At 33.1% G+C, this 23012-nt stretch overlaps 2 protein-coding genes across 2 annotated transcripts; both read left to right on the top strand.

The window, feature by feature from the left end:
* Positions 1-1823: 1823 nt before the first annotated feature.
* Positions 1824-5304, top strand: SEC15A (exocyst complex component sec15A). The gene is made up of 2 exons (XM_011080788.3): positions 1824-2156; positions 2664-5304. The coding sequence occupies exon 2, from the start codon at positions 2688-2690 to the stop codon at positions 5055-5057; it is 2370 nt and encodes a 789-aa protein (XP_011079090.1). The 5' UTR covers positions 1824-2156; positions 2664-2687; the 3' UTR covers positions 5058-5304.
* Positions 5305-10200: 4896 nt separating this feature from the next.
* On the top strand, positions 10201-14398 carry LOC105162794 (protein NRT1/ PTR FAMILY 3.1). The gene is made up of 4 exons (XM_011080910.3): positions 10201-10373; positions 12235-12452; positions 12650-13209; positions 13351-14398. Exons 1-4 carry the CDS (start codon positions 10235-10237, stop codon positions 14261-14263), a joined length of 1830 nt encoding a protein of 609 aa, XP_011079212.1. The 5' UTR covers positions 10201-10234; the 3' UTR covers positions 14264-14398.
* The last annotated feature ends 8614 nt before the right edge of the window (positions 14399-23012 follow it).

Genomic DNA, 23012 nt, shown 5'->3' with positions numbered 1-23012 from the left:
GGTTTGTTATATAAAAAAAAAATTGTTTGTTCGGCGTCAATTGCCACTTTCTCTTTAAAAATTTAGTACCATCACGGCGAGTTATCGATCGCCAAATATACCGTTCGACTCCCCTTGAGGAGACTAACATTTCCCCTCAAATAATTTTAAGTTTTATCAATTGTAAATAATAGAATTTTAACATGACCATCGCATCTTTTCACCGTCGGTTCGCCGCCACCGGAGCGACCCACGATCACGGACCATCACAACTAGACTCGCCTCGACCTAAGGGTTCTAACCAGACCAACCTAGTTCAATTTTACTAAGTATTTGTTGAGATATAAAAATTTGAAGATTTTTTTTGCCGAAAATTCTCGTTGAAGCTGTTTGTCGCTGTTTCTTTGTCGTCAAGACGAATCACGAATGGAGACCACTGCCGTTAGAATCCTCTCATCTAGACGATTCCAACAAGACCAGTCTTGCTCAATTTCATCAAGTATTTATTGAGATTTGAAAATTTGAAGACTTTTTAACTGAAAATTCGCGTTGAAGCTGTTTGCTGACGTTTGTCCGCCATCAAGACGAATCACGGATTGAGACCATCACCGTTTGAATCCTCTCAATTTCAGCAATCGTGGTCTCGTTGGAATCTTCTGGACGAGAGGATTCAAGCAGCGATGGTCTTAATCCGTGATTCGTCCTGACGGCGGAGAAACGGCGGCAAACAGCTTCAACGTGGATTTTCGGCCGAAAAATCTTCAAATTTTCAAATCTCAACAAATTCTTGATGAAATTGAGCAAGACTAGTCTTGTTGGAATTGTATGGACGAGAATATTCGTACGGCAGTGGTCCCAATCCGTGATTCGTCCTGACGGCGGAAAAACGGCGGCAAACAACTTCAACGCGAATTTCTGACGAAAAAATCTTCAAATTTTTATATCTCAACAAATACTTAATAAAATTGGGCTAAGTTGGTCTCGTTAGAACCCTTAGGTCGAGGCGAGTCTAGTAGTGGTGGTCTGTGATCGTGGGTTGTTACGGTGGCGGCGAATCAACGTCGAAAAGGTGCGGTGGTGGTGTTAAAATTCCATTGTTTACAATTGATAAAACTTGAAATTGTTTGAGGGGAAATGTTAGTCTCATCAAGGGAAGTCGAATGATATATTTGGCGATTGACAACTCACCGTGACGGTATCAAAATTTTAAAGAGAAGGTGGCAATTATTGCCAAACAAAGATTTTTTTTTTTTATATAACAAACTAAAATTTTATTAAATTAATTATGCCACTCCGGTCACTGACCACGGTGGCTTATTTAATTTTTTTTTATTTTCTTTATGTCACCGAGGTGACATAAGTTTTTTTTTTTTAAATAAAAATTGTGGCATCGCATTTACAAAACGTGGTGTCACTTAAATTTTTAGCAATTTTCCAATAACACTAAATCTTTATTTTTTTTTTTTGTATTTTGAAAATAATTTCACTCAAAATTATAATCATTTTGGTTTGTTCAGCACGAAAAATAGATGAAAATCTATCAGAAGCTAACAGATTAAATTAGTTGTTAGATGAAAGTTAAAATTTAGAGAGTATTGATGTTATCTGTAATTATATCAAATTTCAAAGTTACTCGTTGATCTAAGAAATTATTTCTTGAAATGTCTTTGGTTAAATTAATGTGAACTTTAATAATAAAATCCTTTCAAGTTGAACAAAAAATGATGAGCCAATTATTGGAAATAAATAGATATATCTCAGGTGAGTTTTGGTTGTGAAAACATAAGAGTAATGGTAATACCTAAGAAAACAGGAACAACCTTAACCAAGAACGGCCAAACAAACATATAAACATTTGGATTTGGACTTTGGACTGTTGTCTTTGCTTACAAGTGAGAGAATGTTTGTGCCCTTTTCCCCAATTTAATTATTGCATTGCTCCCCCATGCCATCATCGCTCCAACAATGAACAATCTGCCCGTATATTATTAATGATCACACTACATAAAGAACATCGACAAGAATTGGCGTAGAATTCTCAGAGGGGAGGAAAAACCCGAAGCACGCACCAGAGAGGAGAAGAAGAAGAAGGGTTTCGGCGGGTAGTTTCTGTGGAAAAGGGGGAAGACAATTCTGGGTTTCGTTTCTTGATTTTGATCAGAATCAAGGGTTTTCAGGTAAATGGGGATTCGATTTTGATCTTTTAACTTGTGTGTTTCTGTTTCTGTGCTGCTCTTTTGGGAACCCATTTGAGTGTGGAATCTATCTTACTGTATTTGCTCTGCTGTTTTCCTTTCTGTGTTCGTAGATTTCGGTTTTGTTCGTTTTTTTTTTTTTTAGCTAAATTTGATGAAAGGCGACTCCTGTGTTCGTCGTGTGAAGCCCCTTTTGCTCGGATTGTGTGTTTCGCGATTAATTTGCATGAACTTGAGGAGGAAATGGATCCCAGAATGTTATGCTATATTTTCCCACAAATGGGAGTGTGATTGTTGGATTTTGCCTTATTCTGGTTATTGCTGCTAAGAGGAAACAAATTTATGAACATAATCTGTTCTTTTCATGCTATGCTTTTTGTTCTTTTCATTTTTAGGAATCTAAGGTTGTTCATGTAGTGTTTAACATTCATTGATTATGTCCATATTAGGAGTACTAAGTTGCAAACTCTACGGGTTTGATTTATACAGGGATTTTGATTAGAAATATAAAATATGAACGCGAAAACCAAGAAGAGAACTGTGGCTGAGAATGGCGACACAGGCGAGGACTCTGTTCTCGCGACCATGGTCAGCAATGGGGAGGATTTGGGGCCAATGGTTAGGCTTGCTTTTGAGACAGGGAAGCCTGATTCTCTTTTACAGCAGCTTAGGAACTTAGTTAGAAAGAAAGAAGTTGAAATTGAAGAGCTATGTAAACTCCACTATGAGGAATTTATTGTTGCAGTTGATGAGCTACGTGGTGTCTTGGTCGATGCAGAAGAGCTGAAAACTGAGCTGTCAAGTGATAATTTTAGGTTACAACAGGTTGGCAGCGCCTTACTTATGAAACTTGAAGAGCTAATCGAATCATATTCTATTAAGAAGAATGTTACTGAAGCCATTAAGATGTCGAAGCACTGCGTTCAAGTCTTGGATCTCTGTGTGAAGTGTAATCATCACGTCTCCGAAGGTCGTTTTTATCCGGCTTTAAAAGCTGTCGATCTGATTGAGAAAGTTTATTTGCAGAATATTCCTGTTAGGACAGTGAAGTTGCTGATAGAGAAGAGACTACCTGTGCTAAAATCGCATATAGAGAAGAAGGTGTGCAGTGAAGTTAATGAATGGTTAGTTCACATAAGGAGTGCTGCAAAGGATATTGGGCAAACGGCTATAGGATATGCTGCATCTGCTCGTCAGAGGGAAGAGGACATGCTGGCTCGTCAAAGGAAAGCAGAAGAACAGAGTTGTTTGGGTTTAGAAGATTTTACTTACACGTTAGATGTTGAAGAAATTGATGAAAATTCTGTTCAAAAGTTTGATCTCACGCCTCTTTATCGAGCGTATCATATTCACACTTGTCTTGGGATCCAAGAACAGTTCCGTGATTATTACTACAAAAATCGGTTTCTGCAGCTGAAATCTGACTTACAGATATCATCAGCCCAGCCATTCCTTGAGTCACATCAGATCTTTTTGGGTCATGTTGCAGGTTATTTTATTGTTGAAGATCGGGTCTTCAGAACAGCTGGCGGGTTGCTCTCACCAACTGAGCTTGAGACAATGTGGGAAACAGCTGTGGCTAAAGTAACTCAAGTCTTGGGGGAACAGTTTTTGCATATGGATGCAGCAAGCCACTTCCTCCTGGTGAAGGATTATGTGACTCTTTTTGGAGCAACACTCAGACAGTATGGTTATAATGTGGCCCCAGTCCTTGAAACTTTAAGTAGTAGTCGTGACAAATATCACCAGCTTCTTTTAGTAGAGTGCCGCCAACAAATCACTGATATCCTTGCTAATGATACGTGTGAGCAAATGGTAATGAAAAAGGAGTCAGACTACCAGGCAAATGTTCTCTTATTCCATCTCCAGACCTCAGACATAATGCCGGCCTTCCCATACATTGCTCCTTTCTCTTCCATGGTGCCTGAATGTTGTCGCATTGTTCGTACATTTATTAAGGACTCAGTTAATTACCTGTCTTATGGGGCACAAATGAATTATTTTGATTTCGTTCGTAAGTACCTCGACAAGCTCTTGATTGATGTCTTAAATGAAGTCATACTGAAGACAATAAACAGTGGTTCCACTGGTGTTGCCCAGGCAATGCAGATTGCTGCGAATATAGCTGTTTTAGAGAGGGCCTGTGATTATTTTCTCCAGCATGCTGCACAACAATGTGGAATTCCAGTCAGATCGATTGATAGACCTCAAAGTGGTCTAGCAGCCAAGGTTGTTCTTAAAACCTCAAGGGATGCTGCTTATCTTGCTCTACTCAGTTTAGTGAACTCCAAATTAGATGAATTCATGTCACTTACAGAAAACGTAAATTGGACATCTGATGAAACATCTCAGCATGGAAATGATTACATAAATGAGGTTCTTATATATCTTGACACTGTTTTGTCCACCGCCCAGCAAATTTTACCTTTGGATGCTTTGTATAAAGTTGGCTGTGGAGCTCTAGAGCATATATCCAACTCAATTGTGGGAGTTTTTCTCAGTGATAGTGTAAAGAGGTTTAATGTTAATCCAGTTGTGACCATCAACCATGATTTAAAGGCATTGGAGACTTTTGCAGACGAAAGGTTTCACTCTACCGGATTGCATGAGATATACAAAGATGGGAGCTTCCGTGCTTGCTTGATAGAAGCCAGACAACTGATAAACCTTCTCTTGAGCAGTCAGCCTGAGAACTTTATGAATCCTGTAATAAGGGAGAGGAACTACAATGCTTTGGACTACAAAAAGGTGGCTTCTATCTGCGAGAAGTACAAGGATTCAGCTGATGGCCTTTTCGGTAGCCTTTCAAACAGAGCCAAAAACCAAAGCGCCCGAAAGAAGTCCATGGACATGCTAAAGAAAAGACTGAGGGATTTCAACTGAGAGAGCTTGGAATTTTCTATGATGGTTTAGATTAGCCGAAATTTTTAGTATTCCATTAAAGTTCAAAAATTATGTGGATTATTTTTCATTCATGCTAATATTCTTTATCGGAATAGAGTTTGACATGAACTCTTTTCTTTTCTTATATCAAATCTGTCTTACTCAACTTCCGTCTCTATAAGACATGGAATAGGTATTTGTGAGAGCTTTCACGTATTGTTATATCTGATCATGAGTCGATATGTTACTTATGTGACTACTTCATAATCAGGAAGTTATCAGTTTACCTAATACAATAACAATGTATAGTACATGTGGGCAGAGGAATGACTCTCTTTTCGTCTGCTGTATGCACTGAATAGCAGCGTCGTTATTCATTAGGAATATGATTTGTACTCTAGTTTGCATTTTGAGGAATCAGACATTCTTCTGAATCTCGTGATAAGTGATAAAATGGTTGTTATGGATCACTTTTCTTGAGTACACTGTATGAGATTATGATTGTCACGTTCTGGGGATGCTTTTGAAGTGAAAAATCTTGATGTTGGGTACGTTTTGAATGATGCTATGCCTTATGTCTCTTTAAGTTATTTTGGTTAATTTTGAAAATCTTATGGATCAGATATTTCATCAGTTGCACGCACTAGTAAGCCATCGAGGCCAACTTAGTCTCTAGCATACCTTTGATGAATTGAAATGTTACGGTTAATGGCTATTGGACTGTGACAAGGGTTTCTGTTTATGTTTTTGAAAATGCATGCAAGAGTTGCTCAAATGCTGTTTGCCGTAGAGTTTGCTCGGTTTGGAGCATATTTCCTCTTGCAGCATTATATGCAGACTAGGAACTGAAGCTAGTGGTAATGCTACAAGCAGTATTGTCGGTTGAATTTGTTCAGACATCCTCCAGGTATGTTACGGTTCGTACTTGAAAACTTGATATCTTGTCCCATTAAGTCTGTCCAAGTGGCCCTTCAAGATTTATATTCTTTCCTAAGTAGATTGAATCATTTCTTATAGGATATATCATCTCCTTGGTAATAAACATAGATGTGAAGGTACCAATCTTCAGCTCATTTAGCTGAAGTCTGAGTCTGGTTTTATGTTGATTTCATTGTCATAACAAGTTTTCATGGGGCAATTGACATTCATTCTCTTGCGCATCATTGATGATGATACTATCGTCTTTGACTAGGCCCTCGATACTGATACTGTGTCTCGTTATTGTCCTGTGCTGTACATTTATTACTAGGATGTTTTAATCCTCGGGTGGTTAACTCTACTCGATTTTCGTCCAAGATTAAACAGCCGGCTCCTGTTGTTGGAGCAGCTTCAATGAAACTTTGATGAGGTACTAGGTTTGGATACGCTCAACTTACATCTTCTCCATTGATAATCACAGAGACAACATATGACTGACTGTTCAAATTTTACAAGTTCGATGATGTGAGTACTCAAAGTGGGTTGTGAATATTCAATTAGAATATAATTACTGTCACAAACTAAAATACCGATACCATCACCTATGATCTAACGTTTAATCTCACATCCTTCACAACCCTCGAGCCCAGTGGATTTTGAACCACTGGATGACAATAGATACCCTGACATATACAAAGTAAATTACAATGAGCTTTTTTTAAAATTTGTCATAATGACAATTACTCTATTATAATACATTTTGTGATAGCCCATTATAAAGAGTATTTGTAATTTTATGAGGTATTTGTATTTTTTTTAAATACAGAGTATTTATAATTATAATTAATTTAAAAAAAATTCATTATAATTTACTTATTATATATGATTTAACATTTCACAACCTGAAATCTCTCCATTCTCAGTTGATTGTGAATTACTGAACAACAATACAATGATGTCATAAATTAAAGGGTAAATTATATTTTGTCATTCAAATTATGCTTGTTTTTGCATTTGCCATCGAATATTTTTTTTTTTGTAACAACTTACCATTTCAACTTCGCATATATGACCATAATTTTATTGATTTTTTGGTTTGAAAATACATAACATGTTGTGCATATGCGAAAAATATCACATCATATAGATGTTTTTTCTAACAAAACACTTGGTTGAAAATTAGTTATAAATGACAAAGTGCAAAATTCTGTAAAGTTGAGATGGTAAGTTTATACAAAAAAAAATAGATGCCAAAGTGTAAAATTGACATAGTTCAAATGATAAAATATAATTAACCCTAAATTAAAATACTTGTATCATTTATATTATTATAAAAAAAATACTTTTATCGTACTAATTTTTCAATACCCAAATTTACTAATGCAGCAGTAACATTTACCCTTCTTTCAATACTTCTTTCGTTCAAAACAAATATGATTTGAGTAATAATTTAATTTTTTTCTTAATAATCTCACAATTCTATAATTTTTTTCATCTCAACCACTACTCCATATTTCTCTCTCTTCATGCCAACTTCTCTATATTCGTTTTTCTTACAAACTTTTATATTTTTAATAAACTTAAAATTATAATAATTTTTTTTTTCTATCATCTCACCCCGTTTTTCTTTTTTCTCACAGGATTTTTTTCCGTATCATGAATTTCCTTTTTCTTTTTATCTTATATCACAATTCTTATCATAATTTTTTTTATATACTTCAAAAAATGTGTGCAACGATAACTAGTAATTTATATAAGCATTGGACAATGAAGAAGTTTCTTAACATTGGACTTATCAGTTGTTCTGTAGTAAGACATTGGGTTTATCACCATCCCCCAATTATTAAGTTTTGATGGAAAACCTTCCTCAGGAAAAAAAAAAAAAATTAATATAATCATAAATATTTTTTCACTATTTAAAAAATTATTAATATCTTTATGACTAAAAAAGTTGTCTACTCCATTCATAATTTTTTTCTAATTTTTTTTTAAGAAATAATAAAAATTATAATTTATAGTACGTAAAAAAAAAATTGATCAGTTTATTGTAAAAAAATAGATCAAAATTTAATGAAAACTAACGTATTAGACTAAATGTTGAGCAATCGTTAAAATCATACGATATTGATAATTTTTTAAATAATTATAATTATATCAAATTTTAAAATAATCTGATGTAATTTTCAATCTGGAAAAAAGGAAAAATGATTCCTGAATTTTGGGGGAGTGGGGACTGACTAAATATTACATAAAGTAAGGAGTGGCAGAATTTTTAATCAAAGTATTTGACATCTGTTTGATTTTGATCCATGTAAAGATATGTGTGTTGTTCTGTTGTTGTCAGAGCATAGACAGTTCCAATCATTCATCAGTTTTCACGTAAGCAAATATGTAAGCAAACTTAACCTAATTTTCCTTAATTAACATAAATAATTACTTTCCAAATTAAGCCACTAATTATTGCGATACAACCAATCAAAATCCGTCTAATCAATCATTCAGCTGCAAATTCAAACTCCAATTCTGCCTAAACATAAGTACTATTTGTTTATTTTAATAATTTTCTTTTTAAATATGTCTAGTAATAGACATAAAATCATAATATGTTCGATATTTTAAAATGTCGGTATATTTCAAAATAAAAATAATATAAAAATTAATTGCTAAAATATTATGGGTTTTTTTTTTTTTTTTGAAAAGATTTCGACGTAAGGTGGCAGTTTGTAAAACCAATCAATCTAAATCGATCAATTCAAGAAAGCTGAGTCTTGTAAGGATTTGTTTGGATGTTACTATCTAATACTATAGATAATCATCGTGTGATGTATAAGTCGCAAAAAGTTTTTATACAAAGTATTGATAATTTTTGAACCCTAATGATTAACCAGGAGCCACAATAAATTATTTAAATTCATAAATCCAAACGCACCCCAATTATGAAACGAATTTTTTAACTCATATTGCCAATTGAAAGAGGCCCACAACTACTATATGATCAAATTTAATGAAATATTCTGAATTCGAGTCTCATTTATATTTTAATTTAAAATTATTAATTAACAAATTATTTTTTCGAAAAATAAAAAAGGCCCACAACTCCATAGATCATTTATTGAAACATTCCACTTATAAAGTTGATTGCATTAAATCCAACTTAATTAGTTCAAGAAATATACATAAAGTCAAAATGGCGAGATTGTAATAAAATATTATTCCTAAATTATAACTATTGGACGACCAGCAGCCATTTATAAATGAAAAAGCCTCGTTATTTGTATATTTTTTATACATGAAGTGAAGTGAAAATCATTATTAATTGTTTTCTAGTGGATGACTATAATTTGAGAGCAATATTTACTATAATTACAATATTTTTTTAAATATAATTAACCCTATTTTGTAAATATTATGATCATGCAATGCTTTAATTTATCCTTATTACGCATGATACTTACATACATATATATATAGATATATCTATAGGCCATATATTTTATGTTTTCTCTTTTTGTTAGGAGAAATTATTATGAAAATAAATGTCTGGACCATCAATGAACTTTTACTATTTCTAATAAACATCAATCAATCTCGGGAAAATGACACTTTTAATTTTGTAACTTAGTCTTTTTTTCACCACTAATAGTTACGAGATTCTCACTTTTGGTCTCCCAATTTTTAAAAAGTAACACTTTTTGGTCCCATAATACATTTTAGTTATATATTATAACGAAATGCAGTACGTGGTCGTTAAAACTTTAGCATTCTTGATCTCATATATTACAAAATTCTCACTTTTGGTATCATAATTTTATTAAAAAAATATTTTTTAATGTCTTATGCTTTTGATGGCCACGTGACCTTTTTCATTAAACATCTAACAGAAAGATGTCGTAACGGAAAGATGTCATGTGATCCAAACTATTATTTTTAAAGTTATACGATCAAAAGTGGGGATCTCGTAACCAATAAAATCAAAAGTGAAAAAAATATTAGGTAAGGAGACACCAAAAAGAATGCTATATTTCCAATAAGGACAACCGGATGAACACTAAGAGATTGCAATTATATATAACTTTACATGAGATGGAGACGACAAGAATCACATGGGAATGAGGTCAAATTTTCTTGTCTGCACAATATATATATATATATATATAAATATAGTACTGTAATTATTTACATTTTGAGACTACGTACGTACACACTGCGCTGGTTATAAATACTAAGTAAGAGGGGTCGTGAGTTGCGATGGCATACATATGGATCAGAGGAAGAAGATGTCTGAAAATAGAGATGATGAGGAGGAAAAGAAACAGCATGATGATGACGATGTCCATCCAGCCAACAAACCACAGCAACAGCAGCTTGGTGGTGTTAGAACAATGCCATTCATTCTTGGTCAGTCATTTCAATTTCTTGTTTTTCAACATATTTATATACTTTCTATACCTAATTATTCCCTATTAATTCTCTATGTCTTGTGGTGTGCACTGGACATGGTGTGTGTTGAGGGATCATCATCTCTGTGTATCATCTTGTTTTTACATATATATATATATATATGACACACACATGTACATTCTTGGAGTGTGTTGTTTTGTAACACACAGACACATGTTGGTGTGTGTAGAGCGATGATGTCTGTGCATATATGTTGTTTTTATGACACACACATTCTTGGAGTGTGCATGTCGTTTTTATGACACACATTTGATCTCATGATATATATATATATATATATATATATATATATATATAGGCGGCAATACCTAAATAATATTCCAAGTTAATTATAATACGAGATTAATTAAGACATCATAACCATCGCCTACATCTTCCTGCACTACCCACCAAAAATTTTAACTCAAACTGGGTTTGATAATTAAAATTTAAACTAATAAGTACATAATAGTGTAGTATATTTGTTAGACAAATTGGTATTAAAAAGTTCTTTTTTCTTACAATATGAGTATGTAACAACTTAAACTTGCATTTATACTTATAAATTTCAACAGCAGTATTATAATTCGAAAAAATTATTTGTTCAGTTTTTCAAGTTTTATCTGCTATTAATTTTAGTCCTTTGAACTTATCTATTTTACTTTTAGTTCTGTAATTTTCAAAATTGCTTAATTTTAGCCCTTTGACCCAATTTCGAACAATTTTATCCTATATTATTTTTTAAGAGCAATTTTAGTCCATATATATATCCATTCATTTTGCATTTCGTAGCTAATACTCGCCTAGAATGATATAAGAGTCTAGTTTTATTGAAAAAATATATATTTTTTATATTATATTTAGAGCATTAGGATGGACTATTAGCCTTTATCATCAAAAAAACAAAAAAAATTATAAATTAGACTTAAAAACCAAATCTATGCAAAATTAATATATAAAAGACTAAATTTAATATTAAGAAAGATAAAGAACGAAATGAATTCAGACCAAAATTGTGGAACAAAAATTTTCTTTTTCCCTTACAATCCTTCTCATGCAAATTTATTGTCTAATGACAACATAATTAGGACCGTATAGTTGTTGTTTTCATACATGGACTGCATTGTTGTTTTCATGGAATGTTCAATTGGAAATAATGATATAACATGTCCAGTTGTCCGATCTGGTCGGAAGTTTTCCATGTCTAAAAATTTTCGTGATCGTAGAAAATATTTGGCATGGCATTCACTTTCACAGATATACGTCATGTGTTTATAATTTTTTTTTTTTTAGATGTATACACAAAATAGATAAGTTTTTGGTGAAATTTTACTTATAATCCCTTACGATAGGAAGTTCAACACTTTTAGTTTTTTCTTTTACGGAATTTTTAAACACTCGACAAATTTAGTCCTGTATTTTATGAAATTTTCAAAATGGTCTCAATTTGTCCTATGATTTACTTGAGTTTCAAAATGGTCCCAAAATTGGGAACACTTGACACATTTAGTCCTACAAATTCCACAAAATAGAGAACTAAATGTGTTAAGTTTTCTTAATTTTGGAATCATTTTAAAAATCAGATAAAGTAAATTCGGAGCATGTTAGGATAGTATTAGTTGCCATGATTTAAGTTTGAAAAAACAAAAACATGCATGGTGCTTTAGATCAATTGATACTTCAATGAGAGTTGGACTTGGGACAACAATCTTTCAACAATTTTACTTGCAAAGTGCTGAAGCATACGATGAACTTGCAATATCTACAGATCATCGAACTGACCAACTGATCATTGCAAGAATGTCTTAAATTCTTGCAGCAAATGAGGTATGTGACAGATTTGCAAGTGCCGGTTTTCATGCCAACATGATCACATACCTCACTCAGGTCCTGAATTTGCCTCTTGTCAAGGCATCCAACACCCTCTCCAACTTCAGTGGAACCTCCAGCTTCACTCCTCTCATTGGCGCTTTCATTGCCGACTCCTTTGCCGGTCGCTTTTGGACTATCGTGATCGCTTCCATGATCTATGTCCTGGTAACAAATTCAAGAAAACATGTCGCGTTTTCAAGTCTTATACATTAGTATTGAGTGTGTCGTTATCTTCCTACAATGGATGGAAACCAGGATTTTTGTGGCACGTGAGCCCTTGAAATTTCCTTTTCCTAGCGAAATACTCTTTTTTTTTTCAGAATAAAATCGTGGAGCCTGACTAACGTGTACTACTGTCGCAGGGAATGGTTACCATCACAATATCAGCAGCCCTGCCTCAGCTCCGTCCTCTTCCGTGTCCGACTCAAGAGAACTGCCAAGAAGCCTCCAACCTCCAGCTATGGGTTCTGTATCTCGCCCTTCTCTTAACGTCCTTGGGGACCGGTGGAATTAGGCCTTGTGTCGTCACATTTGCTGCTGATCAATTTGACATGAGCAAGTCCAAGACCGAGTCTAGGAGTTGGAACTTCTTCAACTGGTACTACTTCTGCATGGGGATAGCCTCTTTGCTTGCTCTAACCGTCGTCGTTTACATCCAAGACAACGTTAGTTGGGGTTGGGGGCTTGGCATTCCAACCATTGCCATGGGCTTATCCCTTGTTGCATTCATCTTTGGAGCCCCTTTGTACAAGAAAATCAAGCCAATGGGCAGCCCTTTCGTCAGAGTTGCACAAGTGATCGTAGCGGCTGTGAAGAAAAGAAACATCGTTGGGCCGGCTGATCCTCATGCCCTGTATGAAAACAGAGAGCTTGATGCTGATATCTCTACCAATGGGAGGCTAGTTCATTCAGATCAGTTCAAGTAAGCTATTAGAAACCTTAGTTTCAATCATCATGAAACTGAAGTATGTATGTACTAATGAATGATGTCTTGTCTAGAAACTTGTCTGTTTTAGTACTTCCACAGAAGTTGTTTTATACTTACATGTGCTGATGCCTGAAGGTGGCTTGATCGGGCCGCGGTGGTGGTAGATTCGGACATAAACGAGTCGAGCCAACCAAAGCTCTGGAGGCTAGCAACAGTCCACAGAGTTGAAGAACTTAAAACCATGATCAGACTATTGCCTATTTGGGCTGCAGCCATATTACTAGTTGCCTCAAACTCCCATCTGAGCAGCTTCACCATTCAGCAAGCAAGAACCATGAACCGACACCTATCGTCATCGTTTCAGATCCCACCAGCCACCATGTCTATATTCAGTACTCTAACCATCCTCATCGGCCTTCCCCTATACGAGCGCCTCTTCGTCCCACTCGCCCGTCGGTTCACAGGGCATCCCGCAGGCGTCACATGCCTGCAGAGGATGGGAATTGGGTTCGGGATCAACGTTTTCGCCACTATTGCTTCAGCATTGATTGAGATGAAACGAAAAGCAGCAGCTGCAGATCACAGCCTTCTTGACAAGCCAACCGCCGTTATCCCAATCAGTGTCTTTTGGCTGGTCCCACAGTACTTTCTACATGGATTAGCTGAAATTTTCATGTCTGTTGGCCATTTGGAGTTTCTTTACGATCAGTCCCCCGAGAGCATGAGGAGCACGGCTGCCGCCCTTTACTGGATTGCGATAGCAATCGGGAACTACGTTGGCACCCTTATGGTGTCTTTGGTTCACAAATACACAGGTGAAGAAGGGAACTGGCTGCCGGATCGGAACCTCAACCGGGGGAAGTTGGAGAACTATTACTGGATGGTGACAGGATTGCAAGTGATAAATCTTGTGTACTATGTAACATGTGCCTGGTTTTATAAGTGTAAACCAATACAAGAAATAACTGATGCTGATAATGCTGATGAAGATGCTGAGTTTGGTGGTGATGGTAAAGGAGACAAACAAGTAGAGTTGGTGAGGAAGTAGAGATGTTTGATCAGTTTGTGTAAAATTCAACAACTGTTGTCATGAATTCAGTCAAGTGTATAGGCAAATTCTTGGAGCCTGGTTGCAACTTCTAGTGTTGATGTTGACCCTATTCTTGAATCACTTATTTCTCCATGATCTCATCTAGCTTGAAATATGGGCCAAATTATTCGATACTCGACTTAAAATTAATTGTCAAAAGTACGTTTGATGTGGGTAATGGTACTAAAAATTATGAAAATGGCCCCAAATTTCTCAATAACCTAGAAATGGTTGAGATTCGCATATGTCTTAATTGGATTCACGACCCATCTCCTGATCCAACTTGAACCTGAGTATGTACTGACTCATAATGACCACACGATCATTTTTGGATCAATAGTTCACGTGTAGCCTTACAGCTCCAAAGTATTTATAAATACTAGTCCTCCATGCCTCAAGTACAACATTTACTAGACTAAGTATTCTTACAACCACCATACTTTCACCTCTTACAACCGTCATAATTTAAGTATTGAAAAACTACCGGGGTCTTCCGACTTCTAACATGTTCCTTAAGATCACTAATTTACTTTAGAATTTCATAGAATTCCCTAAACAGACTTGACCTCTTCCAAATTCGAACACGCAACAGTTTTTTAGTTTGATTTTTTCTAACCTAACAAATATAGTTTGAATGAATTAAAATTTGGACATAAGTTTATGATTTTCATTTTTTTAAAGTCTTTGGTAACATAACTTAGGAATTTAGTCTCCCAAATGCAAAAATGTTGAATATTTCAACTATACATATCAAACTCACACCTCAAAACTCAATCTATATTTCTCAGATATGTACGGACAGTATAATGGGCTGGTTTCTTCTTGCCCTTGATGGGCCTTTTACCTCAAGTCCATCCCAATATTTGTAATGGGCCTTAACTTTTGTGTGGGCCTTTTACAAAAAAAAAATTCCATTTTGATTTTCATTTTTGTAATTAAAAGCTTGTTTGGTGGGGAGAAAAATGGGTGAATAACAAAAAAGGAAGTAAAATTGGATATATATATCTTCAAAATTTAATTTTGTTTTCATCTGAAATTGGACGAAAAAGTAAATGTATAAAGTCAAAAGAATAAAATTATATATATATATTTTTTATTTACTATATTATTCATATATATAATTTTTCTAATTTTTTTTTCTCTCGTTAATAACACCAGTATACAATTTTTAGAAAAAAGATAATCATATTAAAAATATAATTTTTTCTTGTTTAATGAATATTTTTATCAATAAATTTTTAAGTTTTTAATAATTTAAAATAAATGATAAATTGCATAAAATCCCTCTCTATTTTAATGTTTTAGCTAAAATTCTTCTATGTTAATTTTATAAACAAAAAAGTTTCTGTACTTTTTAAACTAATGCACACTCTTTCCTTTCGTTAGTTAGAGTTAATAGCATTATATTTTATAAGAAATTGACCGTTATACCTTTGTGATTATATCCATTGATCTTCAATAGATAACGATGAACAGTTCAGATTTTAAATTATTTTACATATATATTTTTTTATACATATACATATAGTTATATATATGTATACATTTTTATATATGTACATTTATATATCTATATATAGTTATATATATAATATATATATATATATATATATTATGACGGTTGCTGCCCAATCTCTGGCGATGACGAGGTTGCCCAGACTTCTGGGTGACCTCGTCGTCTCCTCTGCAAGTAAAACGGGTGCCGACGAGGTTGCCTAGATCATCGTCGTCACTCGATCTGCACGACGGCAAAATGGACATTTATTAACTAAAAATAACAGTAAAAATGCCAAAAATGGTGAATTTGGACAGATAGCATGTGTTCATCAATCTCCATTAAAATCTAATGGAGATGGGGTATTTTGTTGCCTACATAGGGGGATTTTGCCTATAAATATAATAGAGGGGGAATTTTACGCTATTTTTCTAAAACACAAGGGGGTGTTATACAATTTAACCTAAAATAAATTTAGTATAATATCATCTTTTTAATTTTCTAGTAGTACAAAATGAAGAGAAATTACTAATTTGTAAAATTTTAAATATTAGTATTTTTTTTCCAGTTTCTCTTTCCTCTCATTGAACCAAACGAAACCTAAATTTGCAACAATATATACTTAGCAAATAAAGCAGCTTCGATGCATGTGCATAATTATTTTTTTTATAATATTGGTTTGACTGTATGAAAATAAAATTAACAATCAGTCAAAATTAATAAAATAAAACAACTTTAAATGTATATGAAGAAAAAATATTAATGAAATTAATTAATAATAAAATATGGTTATTTCCAAAAAAAAAAATAGTATAATTAATCACATTTTAGACAACTCATGTTATTTTGCATTAAGAAGAAAGCATTTTTGGTTCAAATTTGACCCTAAAGTATCTTGGCAAAAGTAGAGGGGGCCAAACAAAAACATCATTTTTTTTATAAAATAAAATCTTTTAATTGATGTTGAAATGAGTTGTATTGGTTTCAATTATGGCACATATTTGTGGCTTTAATTTTTGAGCAAAGTGTTGTGGGACTCATTCTATGCTTTATCCTCCAAAATCTTTTCAAAATTACTCTTAGCCATGTTTATTTTATTTTGAGAGATACATAATTTTTAGATAATTATATCCATAATAATAAATTAAGAAAGAAAAAGAGTAGTCTTAAAAAAAAAAGAAATAAATAAAGAAAGAGACGTGGACGTAACCGTGTCATAATTAACTTTTTAGACGATAATTGTAGTCCACCAACTCAAATATAGGCATGGTTTCGTGGATTTTATAATTGACACGGTTACTTTTACGATAAAATGTGTGTTACTTTTACGATAAATATAAGTGACTTGAATTCCATCCAATCAAATTTTCACTAAAATTTTCTATCTTTTAAACCACCTAGCAGGAAATGCTTAGTCAACATTTGTTGGCTAAGAAAACAACTTTCTGTTTAATGGTTGTGGGTTCAGTTCCTTCTATCAATGGACTATAAATGAAAAAGGACAGGTTCTGTCCGACTTGAATTTCCCCCTACCTAATTTTTGCAAGATTCAAACGCTGCCCCAACTTTGAACTTGACCAACTTAACCCATCCCATCTCAAACCTGTTATCCTGGCCTTGACTAGACTCCAAATTTGATGGGTTTAACCCACAAATCCCTATTAAATTTTTTTATTTTTTAGTTAATCAATATACTCTTCTAAAAATTAAAATTATTATTTATAAGTATCTAATCCTTGAACCTAGACTTGAGCTCAATAGCTTAGATCGAAACCCACCCCACTTAGGCCGAGTTTGGGGTGAACCCGACTCTATTCGTCTCATTTACGATTTCCAGTAAGAACTACATTGATGAGTAATTTATAAATACTTTCATAAGCGACTCATGGTTCATCCAATTTTCTAATCTACAGTGGTTATTGTAGAGAAACTATTCAATTTGATTTGTGTAAAGAAAATAAAAAATAATAATTACATCTACACCCTTTGATCTATGGTCTATTTATATAAATCACCTATATTTTTTGAAAAATTACATTTGCACCCATCAGAAACGCCAATATTATTTACATAAATCACCCCCTAGAAACATCAACATCATATATTAACTACCCATATTTTTTGATTGGTATGAATAGTTTTGATAATTACGTAAAAGATAAGGTGATTTATATAAATAGTCCATAAATTACGGGGTGTAAATCTAATTATCTAAAAAAAGAAAAAAGGGAAGGAAAAGGCTTGAAAATCAGAGATTAGGTGCCCACTCGGAAATTGGGCCGCGTAACCTTGATGATAGCAACATGTCGGTGTGTTCTGCATCACATATTCAGATTGGAGTGGGCCTGTGCATGGGCCCTGGCCCATCCAAAGACACTCATTATTCAGCCCTTTTTCTATCTTTTTATATCACTATTTATGTACACGTAAAGTGTTTGAAAAATAAAAGAGAAGAAAATAAAGTATATGATAGTGAGTTAAAAGAAGAGGAAAACCAACACAAATGTTAACCTATTTTCTTGCTTGTAATTTTCATTAGAAGAGAATTCAAAATGTTTGGTCGTCTTGCGCGCGTCTGTTTTGGATAAGATCGTATTAAAGTTCGATTTGAAAGTTGTTTTAGTCTCGATAGTATTTGTTATGAACAGTGCTTTGAAAAAAAACGGGATCATTTTCAATGTGCAGAATCATATAATAGTATATGTAATAAAATTATTCAGATTTTAAGATAATAGCTATTTCTATGTCTATATATATAAATCAACCATTTTCGTGTGGAAAATGGTAATTTTGAGCATCATATATACTATAATGTTCGAGATTTAAATAGCAACTCGTCTCGAATCTCCTTCACTACTCAAATAACAACAAGGCTGATAGCCTGACATGGACCAATCAGGATAGGAATAAAATACACATACACACACACATAAAAAGAACATAATATAGTAACAGAGAAAGCACATCACACGCATTTGATTTGCGTGAGAAATTAAGACGTTAGGTCAATATGTGATGAAAAAGGTTGTTCGAAAGAAAATATTGAACCACCCTAAATTGATGTCTTTTTCGTAGCAAATAAGGTATAGTGAAAGGTGATATATTATTATAAATAGGTACAATATACATTATTTTAAAGAAATTTCTCTAAAAAAAAAAAACATATTATTTGTAAAGGGCTTTTAATTTCATTAAAGAAGTGAATTGGGAGAAGGACAATCACTTCTACTTTGATGGGCTAATTAGCTTTTTGTGGGTTGAATTGAAAAAGAAGCATTGAGAGTTTGTGATAAAAAAAAGCATTTTTTGTGTATGATTTAATTAAAAAGTTGGAGATGCAATGCACAATTTGACTTACACAACAAATAAAATAATTAACCAAATCTCTATAAAGGCTATATCTTAATTATGAATATCTTTTATTATTTAAAAAATTATAAATACTCCTCATTTGAATAATAATTATATAGCCCATAAACGGTGAAGTGGACATTAGTATTTTATCCTTGCTGATTTTTTTAAAAAAAAAAAAAAAGAAAGATTTTTGGGTGGGTAAAAGAAATAATTCATTTGGAATATTAGTTTATAAAATTAATTTAGAGAAAATTCGAAAAGAATACATAAAATTATAATTTATAATTTAAAATGGCATTTTGGTCGGTTCGCCACAAAAAATTGATGAAAAACTAATGAAGTTTAACGAAATAGACAGACGTTGTCGACAGATATTTATAATTTTTAGGCGTATTAATATCTTTACATAATAGTAAAATTCAACTAACCCGAATCCTAAAACTATATATTGTGGTGTATGACATCTCCAGCTTTGAAAATTTTGTAACAAGACATCACATTATTCACATGAAAAGTTTTATTGCAAGTGTGATATTATTACAATTATGTTTTAATATTAAGTGGTAGGCAGAAAGCCCACTATTTAATAAAATAAAAAAGGAAGCCCACTATTAAAAATATATAAAAAAAAAATGTCTTTTCTCATATTTGAGACGGGAAAAGCCCTTATCACGTTTTCATGTTATGTTAGCCCTCCGAGGTCGGAAGAGAGGGGTAGTCTTGTCCTTTTATTTCTTAAAGGAGGATCAAAATTAATTTTCGTCTTATTCACTTATGAAAATACATTAATTCAGAATTAGGGTTTGTAGAAGAGACTAATTTTGATGATCGTATCTTTCGGCTAAATATTCATAATTACATCAAACCTTAAGAGAAGTAGCTGTAATATACCCTCTTATTTATTAATGTGACATGATCCGTACTGTGAGTAAAAGTTTTTGTTTTTCCTTTGAAATAAATGTATTATATAAGTTATGAATGTAAGAGACAGGCAAACAACGTATGCAAATGAGGCGTTCCATCATACATATACAGCTTGTCTGATTGAGCAAGCGATGGAGGGGAAGAGTGAATGACATGCTGTCTTTCTTTGAAAATCATGGTGCAGAATGCAGATGGATGGATCGACTGCACTGCATCAATCCCACAATTGTCCCCCAATTCAACTCCAATAATTTCTCAGTGGATTCTCAACTCACATTTATTATTATTATTATTATTATTCTTACAACCTCACCACATTAATGTTGGAATGTTTAGAAACCTTTGGATCACTTACAACTTAAATTATCATTAATATTAAGTTGTTTAATTCGAATTATGATCATAAATTAATTACGATCCTGCAACGATCATTAGCTACTGTTTTTGCAAGTGAAGCTATAACATTAGCCGTAGCTGAAACCATGACAAATATTGATTAATCATAGTAAAACAAAAAAAATTAAGTTTTCGCAAATTGGTTTTGTTTGACAATGGCCTATGATCTATGGACACGGACACGGCGGCACGTAATTTTAAATCAAATGTGACTTCAAAAATATTCATCAGCTTATTTAAAAAATATGTAATGAAAAATTTATAATAGTTCAAAATTAATTAAATCATCATGGCAATCTCTCAAAAAAAATTTGAAATTATAAAAAGAAGACCTTAATGTGTCCAAAATATGACGTGTTCGAGGTTTTTTGTCCTTTTTTTCTTTTTTATTTTAAAGTTTTGGACACGCAGATGCCATATGCAATACGTGTCCGAGGTGTATCCGTGTCTGACACTGCATTGAGTAATTTTGTGGAGTGTCCGTGTATTATAGACTATTGTTAATAGTGTTGGTTTACTATGATGTCTAAATCGTGACATTTGCGGTGTACGATTTTTTTTTAGTGATTAATTACACCTAGCTAGTACCCCTAATATTTATTTCTATCTATTAAATAGATCTACCCATGAGTATATTCAACATAATTTACTGATATTAACAAAATAAACTAAAATAATAATTTATATTTAACTCATATTATAAATTTATTACAAATCAAATAAATCGGACAAAACTATTTATAATTTGGTGGCGTCTTGCAATTCCTAACAACTCTAACAAGTTGGATGATTGGATGTGAATAGATGCCCATTTTAGGTGCTCCACTTTCCCATTCTTAGCACAAAAAATGACTTACCCCTCCCCCCCCCCCCCCACCCCCACCCCACCCCACCTCTTACTTTCTTCTGCTGACGGAAACACAAATCTCTCTAACACCACTACCTACGTACCTTCGCATTTGCTTCCTTAATTTTGTCTTCGTGTCTCAGGACAAAATTTATTGTATGACTAAAATCGTAATTTAATTGGGTTATGTGTAAGTTATATGTAATTTTTTGGCTACATAGATCGAAAAATGGACTAAAATTTTCAAAATATTAAGGTTACAAGACTAAATTGTAAAAATTCAATTCGAATATGACCAAAAATGCCAATTCTTAAATTACAGAACTAAAATTATAATTTTCTCTAGGATTAAATTTGCGACTTTTCTTTAATAAATCACGTTTTCTTGAAGATGATCAAAATTTATAATTAATCAATTATGAACATATAAATTACTATAGTTTATAAGCCGGTAATTGAAAAATTAATGTTGAAAGTATGTATTAATTAAATCGAGATACGTAAAATAGCATCACTGTGATATTTATACGTATAAAAAAATTTAATTATTGAGATTATATTCGTGGAACGTAATAAGTGTAGAAATTCGTGAGTATCGGCGTCGACGTCGTTTCGCACTATATGGGGTATCAACTGTGCTATCAGCTGATTTAGTTCTCATCACCTATTATATATGCCCAGGAATATATATCGCACCCTCAGCTAACAAATCCCATGTCAACTTTAACATCATAAATCTTGTTAGAAATCAGACATCGTGAGATCATATCCAGATAAAAGGTCCCAAGTCTATCCACGTGTGTATATATAGATACGTATCTATATATACGTACTATTTCAGACCTTTCCAGAAATTAAATCATCTGTTCGTACGGATAAGAATTGATGCACGTAGAAACACACACAGTAGACGTATTTCTTGTCTTTTTAAATTGTCGTGTCGTGATGTAGTATTAAGAGATATCGAATACTTTGCATGAAAAGTTATTTAATTACAACATGGAATCAGACAAAGAAACAGAATATATAAGCAACCAAAGGCATGAAGTGTTCAAACTTTTTGATGTTCTGTTGCAATTGCTAGCGTGCCTGCCTCCTTTTTTTTTTTTTTTTTCTTCTTTTTGGGTTATACGACTGTGAAAGTAAAGGGGGCTGTCGATAAGGATTGTACTTACGTCATGTATGCCGATCAAAGTCTCTATAACTGATTACTCGTCAAGAACACTCTCACTCTTCATCAAATTTTGGGACGTTCAACTTGTCCTAAATCATGTCATGATGGTATCCATCTCAAAATCGTTGTAAAAGTCATTGCAAATTGGGATGGATATTATCTGCTGTAAATTGTCTGTTACAAAATAATATCTTTTTTCTTTTCTGTAACGAATCAAGGTGTAATTGCATGAGAATTAACACAGGTTAGTACATACGTCTAGCACCACCAAAAAATTTATAAGGATTTGAGGATCCACATTGTGGGTGTGAATAAACAACATTTAACCTTAATCATTTGACCACAACAATTTATTAAAATTTTGTAATAAAATAATTGAGTTGATTGGTTACTGAATCTGACAATTCAAACTCCGCAATAATTTCTTACCAATATTATATATATATATATATATATATATATATATATTGAATAAAAAAAATGTTAATGTAAAACCAATTTAGAATTAAAATTAGCA

This window comes from Sesamum indicum, linkage group LG5 (assembly GCF_026168435.1).
Source record: "Sesamum indicum cultivar Baizhima isolate 11 linkage group LG5, ASM2616843v1, whole genome shotgun sequence".
In the NCBI taxonomy this organism is placed as follows: domain Eukaryota; kingdom Viridiplantae; phylum Streptophyta; class Magnoliopsida; order Lamiales; family Pedaliaceae; genus Sesamum; species Sesamum indicum.
Note: the sequence above shows the minus strand (reverse complement) of the source record. Positions and strands in the feature narration are given on the sequence as shown.